Below are 17882 nucleotides of genomic sequence, written 5' to 3' on the forward strand. Positions count from 1 at the left end.
ATATAAAAGGAACTATTACATTCTTTTTTACCTTTTTTCCTAATCATGGTAATGGAACTTTTGTTTATGTACTCTGGGATCCACTAGTATAGTGATTTGGAGTATTTATTCTCTCAAGGTTCTGGGTTTGAGTTCTAGCATTCGTGTAGTGTGTGTGAGTTTAGTATGCTATCACCCCTCTCAATAGAAAAGATCCTAAAAAATAAAAACTTTAAAAAAAAAAATGATCTCAATTAACGATTACCAATTATATTTGGGTGAAATGGTGGATCGGGCTCCTTCTCCTCCACTAAACATGGTTATCAAATGAGGACTAGTCTCTTTTGGAAGACAAAAAGCCTCAAACAGAATGAACATCACATATTCCGCTATCTATTTGTATGGAATCTAATACTCAATAATATTATAATAAAATACTATTTTCAATTTTCACAACTTAGACAAATAACAGACTCCACTAGGGTTAGACCGAGAGATTTTTGGGACATGAAATGAACAACACACCTCCTTAGCTAGCTCTACCTATCCAAGCGCAATAGCCAATCACACAGGAGAGAGAAGGGAAAAAAGAAATTCAGAGACACGGATGGCTGCAGCTATGTGCTGGTCTGGTTGCCAAGAAGAAGATGCAGGAATACATTAGCAACAAGTTTAACAATTGCATAGAGATCTCAAGAGCATAACTTTTATTTATTAATGTACTCTGTTTCTTTTTGTTTCAGAAACCCACATCCATACAAAAATTACATGGACATTAATAATATAAAAGTTATGACTGGCAGAGACAAATAATGAGAGATGCGCCCAAGATTGATTTTAGGGGTAACATAATAATCATACAGTTGTAGCCTTGAGAGACAAAAAGTCTGAAATCTTGTTCGTGTAAAAATCTGGTTGTATGGAGTTGTTAGGACTCTGAAGCACTGATAAAGTGGTGACACCTATTAGACAGAAACGAAAAGCCTTAATTAGCTCAAATACATCACAAACTCAAGAAAACTTGGGCCAAAAATGCAGACTTTTAGTTTAGTTACCTGAGAGAACAAGAAGAGTTTTGCAACCACCATTTTGTCCAAACAGAATATCAGTATCTAATCTGTCCCCAACCATGCAAATCTGTGACTTCAGGATGCCAAATCTGTCATTGATTAAATTCAACTGACTAATATCAGCAATTATATGACCAATATGTTTTCATCAGATCCATTTAAGTTCACTTCTTTAAGATGTCGAGTGTTCTGCGACTTAGTACATGTCAGCTACTAATTAGAATGCAAAATTACATCACAAAAACAATAATTGCATTCTTGTATTTACAAAATCCTTGATGTTTACCTCATTGGTCAAAGTTCTCTTTTAGCCTTTGAGTGTATTTTAACCTTTGAGACAGGTGATATAATCTAGATGGTTGCTAAGCATAGTGAGTGATTAAAAAGATGAGTCAATGATGAAACTCCTCTAATGTTTGTCAGAAAACCAAATAGAGCAATTTAATTTCAATAACTAAAGAATTAATCTACAGTATTATAAAAGAAAATAATGTAAGACAGCATTGATCTCTCTCTCTCTCTCTCTCTCTCTCTCTCTCTCTCTCTCTCTCTCTCTCTGTGAGAGTAAATGTGCAGGCACACACACTTGTGTACTCTGTGCACAGTTTAATTTCATTTTTGCAAGTCTTGGATGGACTAACACTACAATTTGTTAGCACTTCAATGGTTTTGTTATCACAAGTAGTCTTGTGCTTACAAAGCAAATCAATCGCTGTCTTCATTCATCAGCATAAGTAGGTGCATTATATGTCTTACAATGCAATACTCATTTATATCTCTTATAATGCATCTCGGATTATAGATATTGTGGTACGTATAATACTTGGTACACAAAGGTTATATATCTCTTATAAAGCAAATATAAGGCGCATTATATGTATCACGCTATATGATATCCACCTTAAGAGTATGCCTTGGTGTTATATAACATAAAAACTCTTATCAGAATATGGTCTTTCAAGATAACAGCACTCATGTTACTTAAGGATTAAGATAAAACAAAGAAGAACAATAAATAAAACATTTGACTTACTCGTTTGCCAAGTAGTCCATCATAAATGTTGAAGGTTTTCCCACAACCAGCGGCTCACGTTGAGTAGATCCACGGATAGCACCAACCATAGAACCACCACCTGAAGTTGAGTATAAATTATAGTAGCTATTGAGAGAAAATTATAGTAGCTTCATCAGTTCAGTAACAACCTGTTCGGCAAGGTATTTTCACGTCCAGAAATTCAAAATTTCCCAGTCAACTTTAGAAGTTTAGGTCTCATATAATCAAGTCATTTGGAACCACTAACCCATGCATCGGTAAATGCAACATAGATAATCTGATTCAATATTCTGAATATTAACGAGTTTAATAAATTCTAATAAGGTTTTTTTTTTATAAGATTTAATAAAAGGTGGCTGTTTTCACAATCCTATCTCCTCTCCCTTATTTTATGCTTTGATATATTGAACAGAAACAAGGAGATGAAAGCATATATAAATGTGAGTGCCAAGTGTACAAATAGGAGTGTAAAAATCACCACCCCTAACAAATGACTTTTGAATTTTAAATAAAATCCAAGTAGGAAAATCTTTACATGTTTTACAGCATAACACAGTTGAAAATAATCTAATTAAAACACAAAGTGCAACAAGAGAGGAAGGAAATGAACCTTACCTGCCCATTCCTGAGCATCTGTGAGATGAGTGACAGCATCACGATTTGTTGCAATGAAAAGACATCCAGGGTTTTCACGTATACAAAGTGTCCCATACCTTCCATCACATAAACATTGATTTATGATAACTGCCACCAGAGAAGACCAAATGCAATACATGTAACAAGTGCACTGCATATATAATAGGACCACAATGTTTATATGGTGTTGGCACTTGGTATAGTAACATGTATATTACCTTCCATTTAATACTTTGTAACACAATGTTTGCATATACACCTAAATTTGAGCACAAGTACAGTCCATAGAAAAAAAAAAAAAAACATAGTGAATTGTGGCAGTTATGCGGCATCTCTTTTTCAATCCAAACCTTCAGACATTTAAATATTAAACCGAAGCCCTAATAATTTCTGAGCCAAGAAGAATCTAAAACAGAAGGTACTTGAAGCAGCAGTGATTCTTCAAATTTTAATTACAAAGGAAAGTACAGTACCTTGCAACAAAAATAATTTGCAGTGTGTTCAACACACATGCATTGACATAAACAAGAATCACCATAACTTACTGAATTTTGTAGTAGTTGACATTTCGGTCAAACCCAACCACAACAGCTCCAACCTAGAAGACAACGAACAAACAGATCTAGCAATATTAAAAGTTGATGTTTTTTTTTCTTTTTTTAAGAAAAAGAAAGAAAGAAAGAACCTCACTTGTGTATGGTCAGTTTAAGGTTCAAAAAAGGAATGCAAAAGCTCTATTGAGAGAAAGTTCTACTTTTATTTCTATCAGTACAACCCCATTAATAAACAAAGTTCTATGAAGCAAGAAAGGACAGAAGTATACATTCTCATCATGCTCCATCAGAAATCCAGGCTTCAGATCTATCTTCTTCCCACCGTCTTCCTGTAAGAAAAGGAAAGCATTTAAAAAATACTTCTCATCACATGTAATATAACAGGGGCATATTAATGAATACGAAGAATTGTAAACAAATTCAGCCCGGTCCATCCCTCAAACTACTAATTATAAACAATTGTAACTACCTAACTTTTCCTGATAGTGTAGGGCCTTAGGCACACGAGCACACAGATGCATGCACACACAAAAAGATTATGTTTTCAAAAAAATTATTGTTCGGTGGGGGGAGAGAAAACAATTAGATTTTCTGGAGCAAACTGCATGGTCCCGGGAGGGGCAGGCAGGCTATCCTCCTTTACTTCATCCACTACCTCAACATTCATACTAAATAATTACCAAAGCAACTTTCAGTTTCCAAATATTTACTTTTACATCCAAAGAAGATGTAGACCTCGTTATGTCTCTCTAGCAACAATTTGCTATTTAGAAATACATGTACATATTATGGACAGAGTGCCTGAAGATCTTTTAAACGATAGGTAAGCTTTTAAGCTTTATCCTAAATTTAAAATGAAACTGAAGATACAAATGCAAAGGAAATAATGACACCAAGTTTTGTGCAATGCTCTTGTTAGCCAAATGAATAACAAGTCATTCGATTTCACAGACTAGGATATAAAATAGAAAAAGTACAAGTATCATCATCATGTACTGAAACTTGCATGATTTCGGACTCATACTTACTGGTCCACCAAGATATTGATATCCAGCAAGCTCAAGCTCCTTCAAGATACCTTCCTCACCAATCACATAAACCTATAAAAGGCTAGATCATCAGTCTATTATCATCTAAATTCATGATTAACATGCACCCGTTAATTCATTCATTTAGTGCTAATCATGAGGTACCAGATGCAAACCATTCCCTTTTACGAAAATCCCACTTTTAGGCAAAGGGAATTGAAACAAAATTTTCAGCTTTCATTTATTTTTACCAACCAGGCGCATAGTTACCTTTTTATCTTTAGGGAAATTAATGGACTTCAAATAGGCAGCTGCAGCAAAAGATGATGCAAAAATTTCCTCCTGAAATTTTTTAAGTGTGATTAGAATTACTGACGTGCTGAAATCAGTGAACATGGAAAGAAAAAAAAGTGGCACACTGTCAGACTGACCTCATTGACATTCAGACCAAGTGTCTCGAACTTTTTACCATATTGCTTCCGAGACTTTGTTGAGTTGTTGGTAACGAAAACCAATCTTTTGCCCTGAAGGAAAAGACAATATGCAAGTGGTTTGAGGCCACATAACAATGCTTGTCTCTTAAAATTATGTCCCTGTCTTTTTGCTGACAAAGAAGAGAAAATTATGCTACATTTGGATCCAAGAGTAAGGGTAAGGAAATAGTTAAATATAATGTATGAAGTAGAATGATTTTGCTTGTCATATGAATGTGTACAAAACTAGTACAAATACATGACCGCATTCACAGAGAGACCTTAGACCGTAGCAGATCAAGAGTTTCTGGCACGCCATCTATGAGCTTATCTCCTTTCCATATAACTCCTGCAGTTGTTTGGTGATGAGTTCAAACATTAGTAATGGAGCATTACATCCAAAACATAATGAACATTATAAGATTGTCTAAGACATTATTCAAATTTTAATGGAACATGATTGCGTAATCCTAGTTCCCCCTCAAATTTATGTCACCCAATTAGCAATATTTATAAATTGGGTAAGCAACATCCCACAAACACGACACTTTGTTCTGAATATATTGAATTTTCCTTTAAAGAGGTAACCATACAAAGTGGATATCAGATTCAGATAAATGCACAGGAAATCAAATCAATACAATTGCGTTTCATATTTTAAGATCCTAAGCCTAACAGATAGATTAAGATCACCACACAGGAAGCACCTCATCTCAAACATTAACCAACAAAATTATCACCTCTAAACAAACAAACAAACAAACAAAAAAAGAAAGAAATGCAATTTACTTGAAAAAATGAGCTAAGCCAAGCCAACACACACGGTTAGTACTTGACGCTCAGTTACTTGAAACGATCACACTTTCAGGCCTCCGATATCAAATTTAATCAATATCAATCTAAGTATAAAATAACGAGTTTGGAGTTGAAGGACGAGGTGGGCAGGGCTCACCATCGCAGTCGAAGATGAAAGTCTGGACAGAGCCTATGAGCTCATCAGCATTCGTGAGGGGCTGCGGCGATGCCCGGGTTGTGAACCTCTCCATTCTTGACTTTGTATACTTACTGTTGTTGCTGGTGTTCCATGCGAAGCTCGCAAAGTTGGAGTTGGATGATACAATTACAGGGTTTGAAGCAGTGTAGGAGAGATTGTTGTTGAGCCCCAACAATCGAGAATAGTTTGATTTTGATGGGTTTGCAGAACCAGCAGAGACTGAAAGAGAAGCTGCTATGACTGTTGTTCTGCTCAGCATCTCTCTTTCTTTCTTCTTTCTTTATTACAGAACAGATAGAAATATAGAAAAAATAAATAACAAAAGCTTCTCTCTTTTCCTTGTGTCTTAGGTGTTGGTCGTTTGAAGCCGTTAGCTCGCTTTTCCCTTTGAAGGAGTTGTTTGTCGCCGCGTGGTGGTTTGGGTGGCTGAGCTTGCATTCAATCCGACTGGATGACACTTGTGCCTTCATTTTATTTTATTTTCTTTCTTTTTTTGGGTTATGGCTTTTCCACCTTCATCGTGTTATGTTGAGCTGAGCTGAGGCCCCCATAGACTAGTTGTAATTTTTTAAGGGAAAAAGTACACAAAAGAAATAAGTGTTTTGCTTCGATGTTAATTTTGTGTGTCGTGTGTTTTGGGGTTGGCTGCAAGAGGGAGCATTTTTCAGCCCAAAAAGAAAAAGGGCCAAAGGGTTGCGAGCCCTATCACATCCATGTATAGGATTTGATATAAGCCCGTTAAAGAAATGTGAGAAGGCCCCTGTCATCTGATCTGAAGTGGGCCTTGTGTAGTTATCAGAGAATGGTTTTCCGCTAGTTATTTGGAATGAACATCAGGGAATAAAGGAGATAATAATAACTAGTCTAACTATTTCCTAATCAATTAAATTCCAGATTTTTCAGATATTAAATCCCGAATTGTAATGTCTATGTGACACATTACATATATGTATTATGTTAATAAATAAATAAATGGCAAGTGGTCTCGTTCTCATCTTATTTGTGTTGATTCTGTGTAGTTGTATTGTCCCTTTCGATTCATAAAAAGTGAAAAAGAGAAGTCAAAAATTGAAATAATTGAAATGTCGGTTCCAAACAATTACAAGATGGTATTAGTCTCACTTGTCACTTTGTCTGCCATTTGCCATGGTTTGCTTTTCCTCTACGAAATGTCAAATCACATGGTACTTGTGTCGTTGTATATACCAAAGTCAAGCTTCACATGGATGCTTCAATGTTGGCCGTCTAATCTTCAATTGATCGTTGCTTCTGTTTAATTGTGGAATAGTGGACTACTGTATAGAAAAGAATATATTGGCATTAACACCGAAAAACTTAGCTGGTTTTGTGATAGAAATCGGAAGCTTTTAAGCTCAGTCAGGCCTCATGATGTATAGTTTTGTCTCTGTTATGCGGAGTTGTTGTAATTGAACTGCTGATGACCCTTTTGCCTCTCCTACTGGGAACCCAAATGGTCCCTTTGTCAATAAATTTGATGTCCACCACATATATCTAAATATAACAATTAAGGTCCACAAATATATATATATATATCATACAAATTTGCTTATATCATGTCATACAAAAGTTACAACTACAATAAACTATCGCTACTTAGATCGTTATCGTATCATTGTCATATGTCTATCTAATATGGTAGTTTGCAAATCTAAACATGAGTCAATCAATGTCACGATGTTTATAAATTATATATCGATTAAACTAAATAACAATAAGTAATTATTATGTTCGATTATAAAAAAAAAAAGTAATTATTATGACATGTTTACATGTTAGTAATAACAAAAATATATACAAAGTCTATACTAGAGTAAAAACGCAAGAACTTTAGTCCCCTCTTCCTCAAAAACCATTCTACAACCGTTTCCACTTTAAGGAAGGAGGAAGCCACTGTTATTCCTCCCCTCTCTCATTCTCCCTTCTTAAGTATCTTCTCCTATTCCACACCCCCCCTCCCCCAATTTTCAAAGACATAAGGTTTCCCTTATTTGTCTTTATTTTGTAATGATATTCCTCCACTCATCAAAGGCAGATACATCTCGAAGCTAGATCTCCACATGCATTTCGGTATCGGATCTCTATCACAGTCATTTTTGCAGTTTCTTTTTGTTTGGAATAAGTCGCATAGACTTTTTGGGTTATCTATGTAGTTTTCATCTATCTTTTTGTGAGAGTTTTTCACCTCTCATCCTTTGTGAGAGCATTCCACATATGCGTTGTGAGAGTTTTATTTGTATTGTTATGGTTTAGTTTTGCTTTATCTATTATTGGTTATTATGAGTTTGCACTCTTAGTTGGGAGGTCTATGCTAAAGTTTATTCGATCATGCGTGATCGTTAGTGGAGGAGCTCCAGATTGTTTTAATTTTGATGTTAGATCGCTCCGTTATTGTAATGGCCTTTTTGTGGCTAATTTGTATTGGTCATTTATGACTAGTGTTTGTTTGGCTAAATTATGAATGCAATTCCAAAATTTCTCCCAAAAAAAAAACTAATTGTTTAGTGGAGGCGCACCATATTGTCTTAATTTTGATATTAAATAGCTTCATTATTGCAATGGCCCTTTGTGGCTGAATTATGAATGAAATCCTAGAATTTCTATAATAATAAAAGACTACATGTTTAGAACTATTTATAGAAATGCTAAAACCAATATAATTTCATATAATCATACTCGTTTCTAGCATCGTTTTTCAAGATTTACACTTGGACTTTTAATAAAAATTTGAACATATTTATAATAAAAGTATTTTCAACAAAAACGCTTATATAAGATAGGTCAACAAAGAAGCATTGTCCAAGGAAGTTATTCCTACCAAGAGTGGAGTTGTATCATTAACTTTTGAATTTGCCAACTTTCATGTGTGGAAGTGGAGAAAGAGTTCCTTGAAATAGGGATAGTACTATTATGCTAGTTCCGATTAATAATGTTTTGTTATATGTGTGGAAGCGTTATCACATGTATCATAATACTATTAGTCAAAAATAACAAAATAGTGTTATTTCCATTTAAACTAAGGTCATGTTTGGTTTACGGAATGGATTTGAGGGGAAATCATTTCCCATGTTATTTATCAAGAGATGAGATAACATGGAAAATAATTTCCCCTACTTTCCCATGTACCAGATAACTATTTCTCATACTCGAACTTACCAAACATAGAAAATTAATTAATTTCCTATTTCCAAACCTCCTTTCTCATGAACCAAATAGAATCAACTAAGATTTTTTGGAGGGGAGTAGGTGGGTAAGAAGATTGTATGTACTAGATAAAGCGCTAAAGGGCAACCCATGCATATGGGGGGCCACATGGTGATAGTGCAGGCGGATAAGGAAGATGGATGGATGCTTTATTATTTTGTCTTCTCTGTGGCATATGTGGAGCTTTTGAAGCCTATCAAGCATGCATAAATAATAAAAGAGAGAGCTTTGAATTATTCATGACCTGACCGACGGGCCTGATATCAAACATATACAGTCCATACATAGATAGACGTAACGTAATGGAGAATCGGATGGTTATCCTTGCTTGTAGAGGCAAGGCAGGGAAAGTTACAAGTGTACATATATACACGACTCATGAGTGATGAGATGTCAAATTGTCAATGTCGAAGATGATACTTTTTGTTGTATATTCACGTGCTTGAGTTGGATGATGGCTCTCTTCTTCATCAACACGCAAAAGATGGACGCATCACCTACAACAGCTACTGCCAATAAATTCTATGCAAATAATTAAAATTTCAAAACGGCGATGCATGAATAACATTATTGATGATGGATGGTGAAAAGCAATATTAATTAATTAGCTGATGAAAGTGGTTACGGAAGTTAATGCCGACAGCTCCCATTTTCATATAAAGTTTAAAAGTTTAGGGTTTTATTTTATACGTTGAGCAAAGGCCTGCCGGTCCATTCTTTGATCGTGATTTGTTAGAACCCCTACTATTGATTATTGATATCGCCTCAGACTACATTATTGTCTAAACAAGGAAATTAATGTTACACAAATGTGGGTGTAGTAGAATACTGTTTGCTTTGCATTTGAAGATGAGATTATGATTTACAAGTCATATATAGTACGTAGCACTCTACCCTAGCTGCAGTCTCTCATTAAAATCGTCATATTATTATTTGTCATCAGCTCTTAAACATCTTTAATTAATTGGTGTGCGAAATCATATATATAAATATGAGAGTCGGTTTGATGGATAGATATGATCAGAATCCTACAAGGCAAAAGAATTGGACAGAAGTGAAACATGGGAAGTCTCCATGATCAACTCACTCTCCTCCAAGATCTCAAGGTCACTGTCCACCACTCATGCCTGGTTTTCCCATCCCAACAAACACAGAAAAAAACCGTCTTCTTATCAAACATAGACCAAGTTCTCAAATTCGATGTCCAAACCGTCCATTTCTTTGGCGCACACAAAGATTTTCCTGAATCCCAAATTGTAGCTGAGAAAGTCAAGGATGCCCTTGCCAAGATATTGGTGCCCTATGATTTCTTGGCAGGAAGATTGAAGTTGAACCCCAACACAAGTCGCTTAGAGATCGACTGCAATGCAGCCGGGGCAGGCTTCGTGGTGGCCTCTAGTGAGTATGCTTTAGATGAGATTGGAGACTTGGTTTATCCTAATTCAGCTTTTGCACAACTGGTTTGCACCGCTATGGATTCTCGTATACTGAACCCTGCTGCTGGCGATGACCGGCCACTTTTTATTCTGCAGGTATTAATTTTTATTTTGATCACCATCATTTATCCCGCATAATTCAGTGCCATTTGGTTTTATATGCTTAGCACCAACGCATGCATATGCTGGCTCATTGAGTGATGTTTTACACCTTTCAATCTACCACAATATATTTATATGAGCCATAATATGTCGCTTGTAAAACTTGGTCTTTGATATTCATCAACCTATAGGAGACTGACAAATATGGCATCCCTTTCACTTGCCATATTTGTACACTAGTAAGTCCTTTACAGTTAATATGTTATATATATATATATATATATATATAGGGAAATATTCAGTCACTGGTGCTTTTAATAATTAGTTAGTTTGTGGTTTGAACTTAGATTGAAGAATTAATTAATTATGAATTGAACAGGTGACAACATTTAAGTGTGGTGGATTTGCGATGGGCATATCAAACAACCACGCAACATTTGATGGTTTAAGCTTCAGACTGTTCTTGGACAATCTGGCTGCCGTGGCTGCGAACAAGCCCTTGGTAGCCATTCCTTACAATGACCGTCATATCTTAGCTGCTCGATCCCCACCCCATGCCCCATTCCTCCACCCTGAGTTACAAGAGCTCAAGAATATGTCCACCCTCGATGACTTAAACCCTACAGTGTTTGAAGCCACCCAAGAAGAGCTTGACTTCAACATCTTCCGGCTCACTGCCACCGACGTTGCTCGCCTCAAAGACAAGGCGAAATCCACCACTGCTAGTAGTAGCTTTAACGTGGTCACGGCCCTCATTTGGCGGTGCAAGGCACTATCATCGTCATCATCATCAGACGATGACGAAGATGTTAATTACAAGAGGGCGGCAAGTAGTAGTAGTAGTAGTAGAGAATCAAGGATTCTCTATGCAGTGGACATAAGGCCGAGGCTGAAGCCTCCGCTGCCAAAAGCCTACACCGGGAATGCAGTGCTGACTGCCTACGCTTCTGCCAAGTGCAGGGAACTGGAGGAAGTGCCCTTCTCGAGAATGGTGGAGATGGTGTCTGAGGGAGCAACAAGGATGACAGATGAGTATGCAAGATCCGTCATCGACTGGGGAGAGCTACACAAGGGCTTTCCTCACGGGGAGGTGCTGGTCTCATCCTGGTGGAGATTGGGCTTTGCTGACGTGGAGTATCCTTGGGGGAAACCCAGGTACAGCTGTCCCGTTGTGTATCACAGGAAGGATATCATTTTGCTCTTTCCTGAACAACGAGATATGCATGAATATTCATCCTCAGCCACAACTACTAGTACTACTACTATGGCTGGAAGAGCTGGTGGTGCTGGGGTTAATATTTTGGTGGCGCTTCCTCATAAGGAAATGCAAAAGTTCCAAGCCCTCTTCCACAAGTTCTTATTAGATGATTGAATATATATATATATATATATATATATATATATATATATATAAAGAAAACACATAAATGTTGTAAATAACATGCTTGCATGGAACCATATCTATATGTGTGTAACTAGCTGGGTATTGTATATTGATTACGATTTTCCGAAGATGGAGGCTAAAGTTTAAGAGAAGAACGACCGTGTGGCATTGTATTCTATGCTATATAAGCCTTCTTGAAGCAAATACACATATAATAGTAGATTTGGCTTACCTCCTCCTTGAATTTTCCAATTCATTACTTTTTGTTCCTGTTACTAAAATCCCTTTTTTTATAAGTAAAAACTCATGACTAGGATCCACCTCATCAAGTTATCTTATCAAGTTCAAGATATGATTTATTGTAATTTTTATATTCCCAAAATACCCCTACATATTTGCAATTGTTGTTTTCTCCATTGATTGTGCTGAATATACTTTGAACATATTTGCTGCAATTCAATATCAGTAATATTCAAATGCTGTTTTAGGAAAATGGTTTTTTAAATTGGCTTAAATTTAGGAATTTTTAGGGTAAGTTTTTTCTCATTTAAAAATAAAAAGTATCTAAAAAAGTCACGTTTAGGGCCTATTATGAAGAAACATTTAATATACCTATAACGTTTTAAAATAAAATAATGTACCTTTTTTTAATGAATAATGTACCTATTTTTTGTACTGCATAAATTTTGATTACACAACGTACCTATTTTCTGGCAAAAATATTTACATATTTTTTAATTAGCATATATAATGTACTTATTTTTAATTTATAAAATATTTACAGAAATTTCAATTACAAAGTAATGAATTCTTTTTCTTTCTTTTTTAATTTGTAAATAAAGTACCTATATTATATACATATTTATATTTTTTTATAGGTACATTATTTATTGGATATCTAATTTAGGGATTTTTTGTTTGTTTTGAAATTTTAGGGATTGGAGATGTGTAGAGGGAATGCCAACCAAAATAAATGGGGTGATTGATATGCTATTAATAGGAAGTATTAATTATAATTAATGTAATTAATGACATGGTTGAAAATAAATTATAAATAAAATATAAAGGTAGGTGGCATATAATGTAATTTAGTTAATAATACTATGACTGTAATAACCCAAACCTTAATTAATATTTAATTATTAATTTATTAAGAGGAAAAGACAATTTTGCCCTTGAAATAATTTATTAAAGAAAAGTTGACTTTTTGACCGAGAAGGAATTTGACAATTCCACACACATCGTTGCGTAAAGCACGACGAAACGAGTCTGTAGACACGAAGTGGGCACGAATCGGAGCTTTAACGAAGAAAATACAGTCAAAATACGTAGAAGGGCAAAATGGTAATTTGGAAAATCAGGATTTTTTTGTTAAAACCTGATCTTCTTCTTCTCTCTCCCTCATGATCGCGACACCCCCTGTTTTGCAGCCGTCACCTTCTCTCCTCCATAGCCACAGCCACCTTTCCCTCCGAGTGACGAGATCAAACCCAACCGAACCACCGCCGCTTCCTCTTCCTCTCTTGACCGGTCTTTGCCCTTGGAACCGCTAGTTTTCGCCGGAAAACGTCCGAGAACGCGTCGGTTTTGGCAGATTTTCCAAGCTTTCAAACTCACTCCTCCAACCACCAAATCAGTCGAGTAAGGTATGAATCTTTACCTATTTTTCATTACTTAGCTACTGGTTGGGTAGGATTGGAATGATTTTTAGCCTAGATAGATCAAATCACGAGCCAAAGTTCCACCGATTTTGAGTTTGAAATTCCAGCTACTTCCGGCCAGTTTTTGGGGTAAGTCCAAGAACAAAAGTGGTTCCAAATAAGGTGTTTTACCTAGGATAGGAGTTTGGGCCAACGGTTTGGAGATTTTCCGACCACCAGAAATTTATCAAGCCACCCAGGCGCTGCCGTCGCTTGTGGCGGAGCGTGGGCAGTTTAGTGGAGCTCACTTTCAGTCCTAGAATGATCCTCATGTTGTCACGAGCATGTAGGAATTCGCGGATCTCAATTTGGATACCGTTTGAACCTCGAACGGATTTTTGCATATTGTGCGATTTTCGGGTTCAATATTGTTGAGCCGTTGGATCGTAATCTTTTTCAGATATGTTACTCTAGACAATTCCAGAATCGTATAGGATTCGACGGATCGTGAATCGGTGTCCCGGATACTCAGAAATCACAAACCCTAGGGCCAGGGTTTAGAAATCATGCGAGTGTGCAATCGTGATCAATTCGACCGTCCGATCGAGATCAAACCCTCGGGACATGTGTCCTAGGTATATTCGAACTTCTAGAGGCTTTCGGATCATATTGTGAGGCCGTGGACCTGCGGGGTCCCGGGTTGACTTTTTGGGACTTTAGCGCTTTTTGAATCCCAAGATACTGCTAAACTATTCCAAGTGGAAGGAAAGCTTTTATGGGCATAGGAACAACTTTAATCTGACGCACGTACGTCTAGGAGCCGGGGGTCAGGGTTTTTAACTTAATACTATATTGAGTATTGTATTAATAGAATATTATGGTAATTGAATAAGGCACCCGGGCACCAGTTGACCCACATGAGGGACCTTCAAGAGGTCCAGCGAGCACGGACCACCAGTGAGTTGACTCTTTGTTTTTATAAATAAATTTAAGCAGTTCAGTTACAGTATTTGATCTTGAATAAGTTTTATTCAAGGATTAGTGTTTTATAAGCTGTTATATGCTTTTAAATATTTTGTTTTGCATGTTGCCGAGTGAAATTTCTTTTAAAGGATATAGGAAAAGAAATTCTAGTGAATTATCCGATTATCAGATAAATGATAGCAGAATTTTAGAGTTTACAGAAATTCAGTTATTCAACAGAGTTTCTTCAGAAACTTTATATTTTCCTAAACCACCTTAGGTACCCAGATATACAACTGTTGCCTTCGGATTTTATTGGTTGCCTTTAGTTTAGTCAGCATGCTTGACAGTTGCCCCATGAGTTCTTTAGTACTCGAACTCGTGTGGAGCGAGTAGTGCGGATCAGGCTGAATACGGTCCCCTGAATCCTGCTAGTTGCGGCTCGGGACTGACCTTGTGTCACTGAGACCTGCGAGTACGTGCCACCTTTGGTGATGCGAGAAATTGACGGATATTAGGAATTGATGGAAATAAGGGATACACCTATGTGGTAGTTTTAAACTGTTTTCAATGCCTTAAGAAATTAATGTTGACCATGAGTATGATTGGCATATATATGTATAATTATATGAGTGCATTGATTTCAGTACGAATAAAATAAAGAGAATAATTTAGTTGTATAACTGTTTTTACAGTGGGGTTAGTATGTTCTTATGTATTTTCTAAACTTGTTTTTAGGTCCACTCACCCTTTCAATGTTTTGCGTCCCCAAGCAGGAGGCGTGCACAGTGATCCACCACCAGGCTGTTTTCCACCTTCCGTGATTTCCTTTCTAATGTAGGACTTTTTGTTTTGTAAAAGGATTGACTTCTTTGTAAATTCTTAGTAGTCGCTCTGATAATTTGCCCTAGAATCAGAATTTAACTGTTGGAATGTATATATACGTATGCTGGCAGTTGGTTATATATATATACTTGTTTGGCATGTGTAAATGTTTTGGTATTGATCCAGTTACAAGGGAGACTCTGTCGATTTTTCGGTAGGAGTCAACCTTGTTATTTTATCGTGCTTTGTATAGAAGGGTAATTAGGTCATTCGTGCCCGACATCCGCCAGGTGTCGGACACGCACAGGGTCCGACTCGAATTCCAAAGCGGAATTTGGGTCGGCTCTTGTCAATGATATATCTATTTCACAGAGAAACCTATTTTAAATTTGAGTTTTCAGTAAAAATTTAAAAATAAATAAGTATATAACTAGAATATAGTAGTTGTAAGGATCTATATCGGAAGAACTCTACATATAATACATTTGGGTAAAAGGTGCATTAATTAATGGGTTAATTACAGTTTAGTACTATATGATTACACCCTTAAGGCATGTTAGTCCCTATCTTTTCAATTTTAACAATCACATACCACAGTCTTTTGAATTTGTTACAATGTGGTTCCGCCGTTAGGGTTTCCTTATAATCTCTTTGTTAGTTGTCTACGTGGCATTATGAGTCCCACATTTTTTACATTTTTTAATTTAAATAAATTAAAATATTAATAAAATATTAAAAACCAATAAAAATAAAAATTTCTCTCTCTCTCTCTCCATTCTCCCGATCAAGCCTCTCTCTTCCTCAATGTTTGTCGACAACCACAAACACTAATCCCTACACTCTGATTCCCAGCCACCACCTCCATCACCACCTCCCTCACCCTCATCCCCAGTAAACCTCTCTTTCGTCTTTGCCATATATTTGTATGGGCCTCCGATTGGAAAACCTCTCAACACCGTGGGTCTCTGCCATATATTAATCTTGATTTCTTCCCCCCTCTCCTTTCCATGACCACCACTCGTAAGCTCCAACCTCCAAACTCATCCCACAACCATCCTCCACCCGAGCCTGCAACCACGACCACACGAACCCAAACCCCAGCCCGCAACTACTTAGACCTCCTCCCCCTCATTCCTTCCAATTTCTTCCCCCTCCTCATTCCTCCGATTTCTTCCCCCTTCCAATTACCAATAAAGATCTGATCAAATAACCAGTTTTGAAATCACAGTAGCCGATTTCTTCCCCACTTCCTCTGTTTTGATTGTGGCTTGGATGTTGATTGTTTGATGAGGAGAAGAAATCGGAGGGTAAGGGGAGAAGAAATTTGGGTGGGGGGAGAAATTCGGGGGGAAGGAAGAAATTTGGGCGAGGGAAAGAAATCGAGAGCCCCAAACCCCGAACTCAATTTTTTCCGTTTCTTCATTTTTGCAAAGTCAGTGTTTGGTTGGTGAGAAAGTGAAGGAAAATGGAGAATCTTTTAATTTTTGTGTTGTCATATAAACTAATAGATTAAAATATGTAAATTTAGAAAATCACAAGCGGTGGAGGGAGAAGAAATCGCATGAGAGAGAGAGAGAGAGAGAGAGATTTTTTTTAAAAAAAAAATAAATTAAATATTTAATTTTAATCCATTTATTAAAAGTAATAAAAATTGAAAAATGTGAGACCCATAATGGCAGACAACTAAAAAGAGAAATCTGACGGAAACCTAACGGTTAAACTACATTATAACAAATTTAAAAAATCAGGATATGTGATTGTTAAAATTGAAAAGATAGGGACTAACATGTCTTAAAGGTGTAACCCTATAGTACTAAACTGTAATTAATCCTTAATTAATATATACTAGCCTCTCTGCACGCGCTTCCGCGCATGCGAGAGATTTTTTTTAAAAAAATTTAAATTTATTTTAGAATTAAAAAAGAGAATGGATATTTGTGTTCCATAAAAATAGGACCCATTATCTGAATTTTCTTTTAATTTTAATTTTTTTAATACGAAAAATTGTGAATTTACCATATTATCCTCATTTAATTAATAATTTCAATTCTTAATGTTTGCATTAACCAAGGACATTTTTTGGTATTTTAAATGTTTCACCATTCTCTGTCTTTTACTTTATATATATAGATTACATATAGTTATAGTTTATTTATTTTGCATGGATTCTTTTACAACATGTATAGACGGTAGGTGAACTGTACGGAATGCCATACTGAAAAACATATATTTATTGTGTAAATATATATATATATATATATATTTGAATAATTTGCCAGATTCGTAATTGCGTGTTTATTATTATTAGCTAGGTATGACCAAAAACATATTTTGTTGGTGTTAGTCAAACTAATGGGATGTGAGAATTAGTGGGAATTATAGTGCAGAAGTTGGCAGAAATGATGCCTGAGCTGACCGCAATGTCGTCTGAGTAGCACTAGACGACAACATGTTACATGCATGGAATGGAAAGTACATAATAATTCATCATTTGACAATTGAATTGATCTCTATAATAAATA

At 36.1% G+C, this 17882-nt stretch overlaps 2 protein-coding genes across 2 annotated transcripts; one reads left to right on the forward strand and one right to left on the reverse strand.

Moving 5' to 3' along the window:
• On the reverse strand, positions 664–6278 carry LOC18775585 (phosphoglycolate phosphatase 1B, chloroplastic). The gene is made up of 11 exons (XM_007205555.2): positions 5747–6278; positions 5076–5143; positions 4753–4845; positions 4592–4663; positions 4322–4393; positions 3563–3622; positions 3285–3337; positions 2719–2816; positions 2083–2182; positions 1035–1138; positions 664–941 (listed from the first exon to the last, which is right to left on the reverse strand). Exons 1-11 carry the CDS (start codon positions 6045–6047, stop codon positions 835–837), a joined length of 1128 nt encoding a protein of 375 aa, XP_007205617.2. The 5' UTR covers positions 6048–6278; the 3' UTR covers positions 664–834.
• Positions 9794–12213, forward strand: LOC18772575 (omega-hydroxypalmitate O-feruloyl transferase). Its single transcript, XM_007205059.2, has 2 exons — positions 9794–10542; positions 10928–12213. Exons 1-2 carry the CDS (start codon positions 10072–10074, stop codon positions 11918–11920), a joined length of 1464 nt encoding a protein of 487 aa, XP_007205121.1. The 5' UTR covers positions 9794–10071; the 3' UTR covers positions 11921–12213.

The sequence above is a fragment of the Prunus persica genome, chromosome G6 (assembly GCF_000346465.2).
Source record: "Prunus persica cultivar Lovell chromosome G6, Prunus_persica_NCBIv2, whole genome shotgun sequence".
NCBI classification, from domain to species: Eukaryota; Viridiplantae; Streptophyta; class Magnoliopsida; order Rosales; family Rosaceae; genus Prunus; species Prunus persica.